Source organism: Streptopelia decaocto (genome assembly GCF_964273445.1).
Source record: "Streptopelia decaocto genome assembly, chromosome: 1".
Taxonomy (NCBI): domain Eukaryota; kingdom Metazoa; phylum Chordata; class Aves; order Columbiformes; family Columbidae; genus Streptopelia; species Streptopelia decaocto.
This window is the reverse complement of record NC_138663.1, coordinates 73,587,749-73,600,310: the sequence shown is the minus strand read 5'-3', so window position 1 is coordinate 73,600,310 and position 12,562 is coordinate 73,587,749. Positions and strand designations below refer to the sequence as shown.

Here is a 12,562-nt window from a genome sequence, read left to right as displayed (position 1 = left end):
CACTTAAATTTTCCTTTATAATTTAATGGGAATCCGTGCTCAGATTTGGCTGGTCCTTAAGAATTTACACATTCCTATCCCACCCCACACAGAGTGGGTGTGATGGCTTGCATGTTTACTGTTATTATGTCCTTCTCTAACTTGCTAATTCAAGCTTCTTATGTGCAGGTAGAATGAGGAGAATAACAACCGTAATGAGCTGGTTTAAAGGTTTATCAAGCCTCACGTCATGTCTCCAATAGAGGGCAATAGCAGATGTTAGCAGGGAGTGGTATTAGAGCAGGGCAAGTGTCCAGTGATACTTTCTCGGATATAATGACCCAGCTTGTAGTGATCCAGCGCTGACAGAGGAAAGTACTACAGTGCTATGAAAATTATTTTCTGTTACTCACCAGTAGCTATCGCTTTTATAAATCCAGACATTTCAAATAATGTTCATGTATTGTGTTGATATAGCAAGACTATTCTTCTGTTCATTCGACAATTCTACCTTCACACACAAAATGTAGCGCAGAAGGAATTAGCTATTCAGAATACATCCTCGCTAGTTTCCACTGCGTGTCAGGGTGAAAAATAGGATTTTTATTCTAAAAGCCATTAGTAAAGATTTTATGTTTAAAAAGAAAGGAAAAATTTGGGGAACCCTCTGCTTATCTTAATCAAATAAATACAGTTAAAATGCACAAATAAAGCTTCCTAAATTTGCAACACTTTAAAGGAATTAATAATTAACTGTCTGGGCCAAGTGGCATCATTGTCCTCTGCTGTATGTTCAGCAAGCTCCTATAAACCCCTGGTGCTGCACCCGATTGCCTCTGTAATCAAGGAAAGCTACAGATGAGCTCTGGCACAGAGCACAGAGTTGACCTTGACTAGCTATCGACATTGTTCTGTTTTCTCCAATTGGTTTTAAAATCTAAAATTAAATATTTTTTGTTGGAAGACAGTAAATGTTTTGTTTTTCTGTCTATTGCCATGGATGGAGAGAGAGGGCAGAGAAAATGTACAAAATTGCCACAACTGTACAGCTTTTGCTTGTTCGATTGTTATCATAAACATTTCAGGGTGCTTTCCTTTTGGTCATAATCTTTCCGCTTGTGCATGCTGTGCATGCATGACCAGGGAGGAAGAATGTATTCTAAACCAAATCTCAGCATGTCTCAGCAGGGAAAAAATGAAAAGGGGAGGAAAAGCAGAGAGAGAGAAAGATTATCAGCCAAGAATACTTAATGACACTTCAGAACAATGTGTAAAGGCCTTTTGTGATAACTGTCCACTGTCTAGAAACGAATCATTGCGTATATAATGTGTTGCAGTAACTAATATATCCTATAGTGAGGAGTACTCATTCTCCCTGGCCACTGTGTTTACTGGAATAGATCTCTCTTGAATCTGACATGTTGCAGCAATACAATTCACATTTGTGAGTCAGTTACAGAAAACTATACTGTGCCCTGAAATGCTCTGTTAAGCTTATCTCCTAAGCAGAAAAGGTAAGAGATCTCTCATTTCAAATTGCCTATAGTAGTTCCTGATCTTCAGTGTCAGTTTGCATTGTCCATCATAAAGCACAGCTGCTCATCACACCATCCTGAACAAGGCAAGAAAAATGCAGATTACTTGACAAGATTCACTGAGAGAGGTCAGAGGTGTAATTTCATTGACCTCTGAGCCGGTCTGATTTACATTAGCTGAGGTAATGTCCCTATTATTTTCTGTTACCTTCGGTCCAGTAAACTGAGCACTATGTCCCACATTGTGAAATGCTATGAAAATATCCAGCCCAGCTTTCCCCAGTGTTGGAAAAACAGAAAAAAACCTTTCAGTGAATATCCTTCTCTATTTTAGAATAACATCCATCTTGAGGACCTCTTTCCTTGTACTGGGCATGAAACCTTTCCTTCAAGGGAAACAGGAATCCTCTAGAAAATGGTAGATGTGCAGAAACTCTATCTCTTTTCCTGGAAGAAGAAAAATGATGTGTAGGTTTTATTATTACAAATTATAGCCCAGTTATTTGTCTCACCTCTCTGACAGATAAACTAGTACTCAGCAGGAGCAAGTGCTGTAAATAATCAGTTTGCTATTTATACACTGAAATGGGAAACACATTTATGGGTAACAATAATAATTAGATAACATTTATAAAAAGCTGCTGGGTAGCTATTTGGTGCCTCTGGAGTGAGCAGCTGTAAGAAAGCGAAAACAATCAGTGCAACTTCAGAGAGACTGAGAATGGATTCCATGAGCTTAAATCATCAATAATAAAGATGTAACAGCTTCCAAGCAAATTAAAGTCTTGATGATGTTCCCATTCAAGTGAATTAGGCTTTCAACTAATTTTAATAAAAGTTGCCCTAAATGTTTAAGGTGCTGCTCTGAATACACAAAACAAAATTATTTGGCACACAAGGACTGTCTTATAACTGCCCTATTAGAAAGGCTAAAATAAATATATTGTTTTGGTTTTGCTCTTTTTCCCCTTAACTTGATTTGCTGCAGGCTCTTCAAGATTGACCTTGGTACTGACCTCATCTCCCACCCCCTTTTCTTCTTTAGTCCCTTACCAGGGGATATAATTTCACCAGGAATTTCAGCTTTGCATGCTGTGCGAAGAACCCCTAGAACTTCCTTCCCCATGTGGTTTATTAGCAAGGCTAATTTATTAACAGAGCTGCACAGTCACTGCCTGGTTTTGTTCTATATACTTGCAGCAGAGTTGTTATACAACACTGATCTGCTGCGAGAGACAATAATTCAGATACAGAAGCTGCCTTTCAGAGCAGGGTATGGGATTCGTGTGTTCTGTGTTTGCATGGCTCTGTTCCTTTTGCTGTGACTGGTTTTTGCAGGGGTTGGTATGAGAGCTCATGCTATTGAAGCAAATTTACTTATAAATTTTGCCTCTCCAGGGTCTAGGTTGAAGGTGGGGGGAAGGGGAGAACTCCCTGTGTCTTGGAGCTGGTTTGAGAGCACTTCAAAGGCAAGTGGAGGGTCCTGCACCCAGGAAGGAATAACCCCAGGCACCAGTACAGCTTAGTGGTGACCTGCTGGAAAGCAGCAATGCAGAGAAGGACTTGGGAGTTCTGGTGGGCAACAGGTTGACCATGAGCCAGCAATGGGCCCTTGCGGCCCAAAAGGCAAATGGTATCCAGGGGTACATTAGAAAAAGCATGGCCAGCACATGGAGGAAGGTTTATCCTTCCCCTCTACTCTGCCCTGATGAGACCGCATCTGGAGTACTGCGTCCAGTTCTGGGCTCCCCAGTTTAAGAAGGACAAGGAACTTCTGGAGAGAGTCCAGCAGCGGGCTACAGAGATGATTAGGGGCCTGGAGCATCTTTCTTGTGAGGAGAAACTGAGAGAGCTGGGTCTTTTCAGCCTGGAGAAGACTGAGAGGGGATCTTATCAATGTTTACAAATATCTGAAGGGTGGGTGTCAAGAGGATGGGATGAGACTCTCTTCAGTGGTGCCCAAGGACAGGATAAGGGCCAACGGGCACAGACTGAAGCACAGGAGGTTCCATCTGAATATGAGGAGAAACTTCTTTACTCTGAAGGTGCCAGAGCACTGGAACAGGCTGCCCAGAGAAGCTGTGGAGTCTCCTTCTCTGGAGACATTCAAAACCCACCTGGACACATTCCTGTGCCATCTGCTCTAGCTGAACCTGCTTGAGCAGGTGGGTTGGACTAGGTGATCTCCAGAGGTCTCTTCCAACCCCAACCATTCTGTGATTCCGTGATAACTCCTGTATGGTTGTAACACTAACACTGACTTTCCTTAGTTCAGTGTCAGCAACATGCCTGACTCTGCTGTAAGGTTATTGAAGAGACTAGAAGTGACAGGATACATATCGTGAAAGAGGTTGAGAGGATTTTGCTGCTAGGAAGGCTGTTTTATGGAGGTGCCTGATTGTCACTGTGGGTAAGAAGAGGCTGCTGCTCTGAGGACTATGTCATAAACTTGGTCCTGGTAGCTTTTCAAGCCATGGCCTTCTCTAGTCAGTGAGGTTTTTTTGTGAAGTACTTATGGCCTCTGGTTTGGCTCTCATAAGATGTCTCTGATAGTGGGGAAGATTGAGGTTGGACTTGGTCTTACAAGTCAGGTCATAAATCTTTCTTCTGGCCATTATCATGTTGTTATGTTACTACAGAGAATGATTACTCCAGCAAGTCCAGTGCCATTTCATATTGAAATTAATGGTATCAGTTTGTAAGGACCAGAAGTTGTGTCATTTCATCTAAAGATCATACTTGCAAGCAGCAGCAAATGATGAAAATTACTAACATATAAAAGAAAGATTATCTGAATTAAACTCATTCCTTGCTGTTAGTCTTTCTTTCTGCAAATGCATTGCATACATTATAGAATTTATTTGGTCAAATGTCTAAAATTATCATGTTATGGACATGGTTTTGTGAAACTTGGCTATATTTTTTAATCAAAATTCTTATGTTTGTTTACATTAAGGAAAGTTCCCATTTCCTAAACAGTTCCTGTTAGATATAGATACAGTAGCATCCACACAGTAGTATTAACCCATACATACAGCAGTATTGAATTTTTTACACTTTACATTCTGGTATGGATACTTTGTTGAAAAAGGGCAGGAAAAAATTGTTCAGTGGATTGATTTCTAGTTAGGTTTGCAGAAGAGCTATGGGCTTAAGTCAACCACATTTGACAGAAGAGTGGAGCTCTCACAAATACTACAAGTTTTTAAAAATCAGTGGCTGGAAGGAAAGAAGCTAGAGCAAGAATTCAGTTTTCTGTTGTCTTTGGTCCTCTGGTACACCAGTTTGTGTTTAGATGGGCATTATTTATTAGATACTCCTTACCTTATCAGGAAAACAAGGTAAAGCGGGGCAGGGGTGGGGTAGAGGAATAAAAATATTGTGTAAGGGAAGTGAGGTCATAGAAGACTAAAGGAAATTATCTAGGATTACTATGATGAGGAACCAGGTAGGACGTAGGATACAAATCCATAGCAGATCAACTTCATTAGCTCTGCAGCTGAAGGAGCAGTTGATTTCCTTCCAGCAGCAGGGTGGTCTGGGTATTTGAAAGAGTAGAAGGAGCTCTGGGAGCTGGATTAACAAGTTTGTTGCAATCATATAACAAGTTGTATTGTTTTATATGGCACTGGGGGAAGTGACGCACAAAATGTGAAGGAGGAAAAATAGGAAAGAGGAAGAATAGGACTGGGTGGGCAACAAAAGTGTAACTGGAAGAAATGCCACTGTTAGCTCAGCATTGTGTCCCTGGAGTGATGAATGGCATCAAATGTTCGATGTGTGAATGACAGAATAGCATGAAGTGTGTTCTCCTGTCAGTTTATCAGTAAGAGAAGCAAAACCACAGGGTGATTCAGTACCAAAGTCAGGACCCTGCTCTGAGTCTTCCCCTTGGAGGAACAGCCCAGTGCCCCCCTATCTGAAGCTGAGGGTGACCAGCCTCCTTGAGCTTGGAAGTCTAAAATTGACTAGTGTACCTGTCCTCTTCTAACTCCATTCATAGGCATAGGGAAAACACATCTAAGGAGGAGGGGAGGATTTGACAATTCCCCTACCCCTCCATGGTTTTAAAGTAGTTTTAATGTGTAGTTTAAACACATAATATTGGATTGCTCGTTCCATGCAACACTGTTACAGAAGTTGTATCAAATACAGTCCAGTTATTATCAGTTGTTTTATGTTAGAAAGTAATACGCAAGCCTAGACAGAAAGAGAAGTAATCACAGTACTTGGAAAAGAAAAAGACTCTAAGAATCATTGTCTTCGGCAGGTGCAACCTCAGCTAGCAGCACAAGGTTAAGGCTATTTTATGTGTTGTATAAACATATCTTGCATTTTCTGTGGATGAGCCATAGCATTTGCAGTGTCTCATGATACAGGCACAGATCTCTGCGCTGGTTTGTGTGGGTGCTTTAGAGATTGTCAGTAAAGCTAGTCACCTTTTAATTATCAAATATGAAATTGTACACATAAATATATATTACATCTACTTTAAAATCTGAGATTGGTCCTTTATTTTGTTGTTGATTACTATAAAAACAGCAGAATACTCAGCAGATACTGACCATCTCTTTTGTTATACTTCTTAAACTGCCAAAGACTTTTTTATTTTTAATAAGGAAGATAATTGCAGAATTTTCTGCACTGTCTAGATCAATAAAACGCTACGTTCATTTTTTTTTGCCTCAACTGTTCACTCATGAAAGAGAAAGAAATCTCATTTCATGGGAATCATTCAAAGCGTTAATAATCTTGCTGCATCACTTTGCCTTCAAAATAAATAGTACAATATCCTTTTAATTATACATACACTGTGGCTTAAAAAGAGACAAATGACAAAGAAAAATCGGCATGATAAAAGGCTCCTTAACTTGCAGCATCCCTTGATCAAGACTCATTATGAAGCATTTGTGGCAAACTTCTTCCTCACCGGCCTCTGAGCTGCCTTGAAATCCTGTTCCACTGAGAGCGTCCGACCAGATCGCCTCAGAGCCGCCACCACCACTGTCACCACGTTATGGTTAAACACAGACCAGCTGGGGCATGTCAAGCGAGGGCAACAAAACTGGAGCAAAATGAATCTTGAGCAGGGGCAAAGTTAGCCTGGAACATCGTTCTGCTGCTCTGTCCTTGGCTCCCCTTCAGTGTAGTAAATAGCACTTATTTATTACTTGATGGCATTGAGGTTATAGAAAGAAGGAAATGTTTAGGAATCGCTCTTTGAATAGAAGCCACTTGTTTCAGTGGCTCAGTCAGCACCTGTTAGATTTATGGAGTACTCTTGTGATCAGTGCAGGCTCCTTAATTTGTGGAATTTAATATATTCTCTCAGATATCTCTCGGGTTTTGCTGAGACTTGTGACTTGATTTTAACATTTTGTCTATAAATGCCATTTAAACGCTGTTACTTCTTTTTTTCCTAACAGTATCAAGGAGAAAAATAAAGGTGAACTAATTCCCCCAGTAATGAAGGAAACTGTATCCTACCTAAAAAGAAAAGGTGAGTTTTGTGTCAAAAGAGGATGTGTCTTTCAGAACAAGGATAATAGTATGAAACTGTATAACGTGCAGTGCCTGATTCTGCATTTATATCCTGTTGGGCACTGCCTTGAGAGTTTTGATAGGTAGGGAATACTTATTACCAGATTATTGTACCACTGTTAAAAAAATTTCTTTAGGATTAATTAGGGAATAGCAAATGAGACAAGATGTCTTGAAATACACATCACCAACCCATATCATATTGTTAGTTTTAAGCAAAACTCCCAGAAAAATCAAGGTGAAGTTCTGTTTTTATAGAACCAGTAGCCATAAAAACCCATTGAAAAAATGTGTTTTGCAGGAGTAAGCCTGAAGTCCTCCCTTCACAAAATATTGTTATTGGCATTTACAGACCCTTTGACTGCAGTTTGTGTATCTATAGTTATATTATATAGAGGTAAAGATTACAAAAATCCATATTTAAAATGTAAACACCCAAATCCAAGTTTCCTATATCACCTTCATGTACAGGGCAAAGAGAAGGTAGGCTTTAAGCTGCTGGCTATATAACTGAGCTCCCCAGTGCATGCCTGACCAACATAAAGGACCAAATACCAGTTGCTATCTGTAGGATAAGTACACTGTATTCCCTACATAGGGACAAAGTTGCATGCAGGGAGAAAGTCAGAGATAAGGTTGTAGTCTTGACATTCCTTTTCCCAGTATAATGTGATTTTATGTTTCAATCCCTGATTTTTAAGGCAATCACAGCAATATTTCCATAGCCCTTTGTGCTCCAAGACCTCAGAATTTCACAAATGTTTGCTATAATAAATCTTATAATACCAAATCTATAGCCTAGGTGCATTATTTACAGGTGACAGAACATAAACAGAGCATAACACAGTCTTGTGACTGTGGTAGACAGTCGTAGAACTGGGGATGATTCATAAGAACACTACAAGAAGGGTGTGAAATTTTAATAGGTATGTCAAGTGAAGAAATCAAAATGTGTTTGGTTAGTTTTTTCTTTCCTTTTTTTTTTTTTTTTTTCCATTAAGTTTGATTAATGTTTGAACAAATTTTGAGGATCACCATGATTTTTGTTAAGACAAAAACCAGAGTCAGATCTCTGTATTGCTGTTGAATGAGTTTTGTCTAAGATCTTCCTCATTTAAAGAGGTATTTGTTTTGACAGCACACAATTAATATAAAGTATGAATTTTGAGTAGATTATATTCTTCTGTAGACAGGCTCACCCAAAACCTATATCCCACAATAATCCCAATTCTTAATTTGCATCCTTGAGCTGTCATTCTGAACAAGGTAAATTTTTCATTCAGTATTCAAATAGCATGTGTCATTGATATCTGTTCATTTTAACTCTTGCCACTAGGGTTTGGCCTAAGTTTGAGTTTATTTGAACAATGCATGAGAAATTTCAAACTTTTAAAAAACTTGTACTGAATAGGCTTCACATTCGTGAAGACTAAAGGGAGGAGTGGGGCAAGAAAAGTGTTGCTCCTCAGCTTTATTGCTGATTCTCAAGAGAAATTCTGACTTCATTTAAATTGGTGCAAGTTCATACTGATTTAAATGAGGACAAATGAGATACTTAGTGTCTTGCCCTCATTGCTAGGCTATGCTTCCTCTATTTTACCTTCCCCCATGGTAAGTATTATAAGAAATTTCAATAAGTGCCTGTTTTATTTTGGTTTGGGTTTCATACCTTGAGTGAAGCTGATTAATGGTATGCATAGGAGAATGAAGGAGATATCCACGGCAGTGGATACCTGCTTACAGTTTGCAAGCAGTGGAGCAGAGCATCTATAGGGATGCTCCTTGCCTCCTAAAATAGCTGATTGATCTTCAAAATTCCTGCAGCAGCCAAGGCCAAGTGCTGGAGTGGGGCCAGTTCCGCTATTAAAGGTATCTACTCATCTGCAGTAGATGAAGAGTTCCTAGTAAACTTCCCTGAAAGACTCTTGGTCCAAATTCAGGATTTCCACTATAAAGCTGTTTGGATGTGCTGTTTCCAGGCTGGTGCTAATGAGGAAAACTTTGCAGGTGTAGCTTGTATCAAATATTGTGGTTGGATAGAGGGAATGCAAGTAGTTCACTGCTAAGACTGCTGAAGGCAAGTGACTGGCAGCTTGACATAATCCCTTTAATTATAATTGTAAGTGGATAATTAGAGCTTGTGTAGTGTATCGGTGCATGCCCCATCTGCAGATGAAAGCCAGACTTTTTTTCATGTTTTAAATTGTTACGAAACAATCATCCTTACATATATTTAGCTTATCTTAATAGGCAAATACCTCTTCCTAAGCAATCGCAGGAGTCAAGAGAGTTAAAATGAGGATAAATGTGCACTAACATCTTTACTTCTCACAGCTGTTATTATTTAGAAATTGAGTGAAAATTTAGTCACTAAAATGTTAATTGATTTAAAATTTTGGCTGTGCTTGGGAGGAGGGCTTTGCATATCTGGCACTTCCTTGGACCTGTTTGAAGATTTTAAAGAAATAGGAGGTTTATGCCCATCATTATATTGTGCTAATGACCAGTAACTAGTAATTCTTACACTGATCTGACACAAAACCTCCTCCATATCTTGCTTTTTTTCTTTCTGAGTGTTTTGTCCCGTCACTATTGCACCAATCCCATACTCATCCCTCTCACCAGTTCCTGAGTCCAGCTCAGATACCCACAGCTTTCTGAGGCAGTAACGCCAACTGCGCAGTACAGGGAAAAACCCCAAATTTTAGCTCTCATGGTTGTGGTAAAAGAAAGAGTTGGCTCAACATTATCATTGCAGAATTTCTCCTAGATAAAATGTTTGTTATTCTGAAAGCAGTAATCATCCTTGGGTTTTCTCCAAATTTCATCATTTTTTTGGCTAACAATTCATCTGTTCAGTGCAGTATCAGCACGGTTTGTAAAGAATAGTCTCTGAGGAAATGTGATGATACCCCCCAACAAAGCCCTTGTCCTACTTTGTGCATCTACGCAAGTCAGTGGCTTGGTAAGGCTGATCACTGACTCATAGCCCAGCCCATGCACTTGCCAGCTGTCTCATTTTTACCGCAGCTCTCTGTCCTTCTGTGCCCCCTGGAAAGAAGGACATGGGCTGTGTCAACATGGATATTTTCCAACCAAGCCCAGTTTGCTTGGAGCTGTCATATTCCCCATCATAAGGAGATCTCCACAAATCAGATTTCTAAGGAGAGATGGCTTGTCAGGTAGAGTGTTTTCTGACATTCTCAGCCAGCTGATGCTTGAAAGCCAAGTACCTGCCATGGCACGGCTGTTAACCAGTAGGTGATAGACATGCATTTTTTTGCACTTGATTATAAGCGTGCAGGTATCTGTTGTACCTGCTGTCTGCTATGATTTTAACTCTAAATCTGGTATATCTCAATTCTGCCATCAGCGTCAGCGAGTGTCGGTTCCCGTGCTGACAGCCCCGGGAGGGTGACTGGCAGCGTTCTTTGCACTCCAGACGTGGTCGTGAGCACAGAGAAAGCTTCAGTTCATCATCCGGAAGTGACAAAAATTCACTGTCATTACCCTGTTCCATTTGATTTTGGCATGGTTTCCAGCCTCACAGGATTAGCAAGGAGAGGGTTTGGTTTTCACCCTAAATGTGGTATTTCCACTGTTTCTTCCCATTGCTACATTCTCGTGTCTAAGTACCTGAAATCAGTTTCTGAAACTCTGACTTAGATCACAGAAGCTCCTGCAAAATCATTCTTCATCGACAGGGCTAAGATTTCTTGAAACATCAGAGACCCTCTGACACCTGTTAAGTGCATTCTGTACTGCTCAGGCTTTTATTTCTTGAACAGATCTGATGCGGGAGCTGTGGTGGTATCCAAGCTAAGCACCAACCTGCAATAGTGTGCTAGCAGGCTAAGGAAACTTTTAGTCTCTAAAGTTCATCCAGCCTTTTTCACCTTAGTGACTCCAATCCCTTTGACAGATTGCTTTATGTCACATTTTTCTGGCTTGATGTTTACATTTTCTGCCTCAGTTTCAGAGAACACTGTTGGCAGAAGTGTTCCTCCCAGCACAGAGACATCCTCATCTGTACGAATAAGCCAAAACTCCCCCTTCTTGTACTGAGTTATTGAGTGGGCTCTGACAGCAGCAAGCATGTCCTCATCTCCAGCAGCCAAATCTGCGTTATGACAGTGAGTGTGGGTTTCTTCCTCATGTACTTATCTGACTGCATATTTAGATAGCTGTTTCTGAGCAAGATGACTCTCACTGGGTCCAGTTAGTAAGTCACCCAGTACCTTAACAGAGAATAAAGAATCTGCCATAAGCAGAGATTACTCTACATCCGTTTGCATTATATACATGAGATATGTTATGGCTGATGGCTCAGATACTATTACAATAAACATAATAAACTGAGTTTCTATAATAATTTTCATGTTATTTTGTCAACAAAGGAAGAGAAAGCAGCCATTTCACCACTTTCATTCTAGCTCCACTTTAGAGTGAAAAATGTTTTTGAAGCTTTAATACTGAATTTTTAAATGCTTAATTTCAGCTCCTGCTAGCTTTCACAAGGAAGAATTGGTTGCCTAAAATGAGTTCTGAGTGTTTAAGAAAATCATCAGCTCATTAAGACTAAGCCCCAGAGTTTATCCTCTGGACTAAACCAGAGAAGTGTTCTTTATTTCGGAAATAATGTGTCAGTAGCATCCTGAACCCACCTGATGGTTTAATCAGGCTGAAAAGGAAGGGTAGGTTTACCACAGCACAGCTGTGGCTATCTTATAATAGTAACCAACAAACCAGAGGACTTTTTTTTTTCTATGCTCAGCCTCAAAACAACCACCTGTTCATCTGTCTAGTTTATAAATGCAAGGCTTAACTTGCACTCGCACTAAATAAGATGATTTTTTTATATATATAGAGTACCTTATTTCTACCATGCCATGAGAAATTACCTTTCTTAATTGAATATTCACTCTCTTGTCAGAACAATCCTTATGTGTTTCTAACCTGGTGTCATTCCTTTGGCAGTAATGATCTAAATGCTTTGCTCAGAGGCCCTTTCCTCCAAAAAGCCCAGTTTATGCCACAGGGCAGTAATTTTCTTTCTCTGGTAAATATGCCCCCATGTGTCCTCAGCAAACTGTTCAATGCTGAAGGGAGACTGCAAATGGGGGCTCTCACTTTGTGCTGGTTTGACTGAAAATGAGTTCACTTTCTTCATGCAGTTAGAAACGTTTCTTTTTCATAGATAACATGGTCATTATTTGGACTCAGTTTGAGAACAAGAGATAACACCCCAGCACAAAGTTAATGTTTTTAATTGCTGTGGTCTGAGAGCCAAGGACACTCTGAGCGCTCTGCCCACAGATGTGAGGCATTGAGAAGGGGGGCATGGATGGGGCAGAGCTTGACTGACATCCAGAGCAATCAATAAGAGTACTGCATCCCATTAGTGTCCTGCTTCAGATATAAGGAGAGTCAGGATCTTCCGGTCTCTCTCTCTTTCACATTCTCTTCTCTTCACTCTTTTTGTCAGAGCCAGGGGAGTTCAGTTCGGA

General features: G+C 40.1%; 1 protein-coding gene across 2 annotated transcripts in view; it reads left to right on the top strand.

Annotated features, from left to right (window-relative positions):
* LOC309452924 (rho GTPase-activating protein 8-like) overlaps nucleotides 1-12,562 on the top strand; it is a 93,272-nt gene that overhangs the window by 62,231 nt on the left and 18,479 nt on the right. For both annotated transcript variants that reach the window (XM_082076047.1, XM_082076046.1), the window contains exon 9: nucleotides 6,941-7,014. In XM_082076047.1, the coding sequence (XP_081932173.1) occupies nucleotides 6,941-7,014 (74 nt within the window). The remainder of the gene's footprint in view (nucleotides 1-6,940; nucleotides 7,015-12,562) is intronic.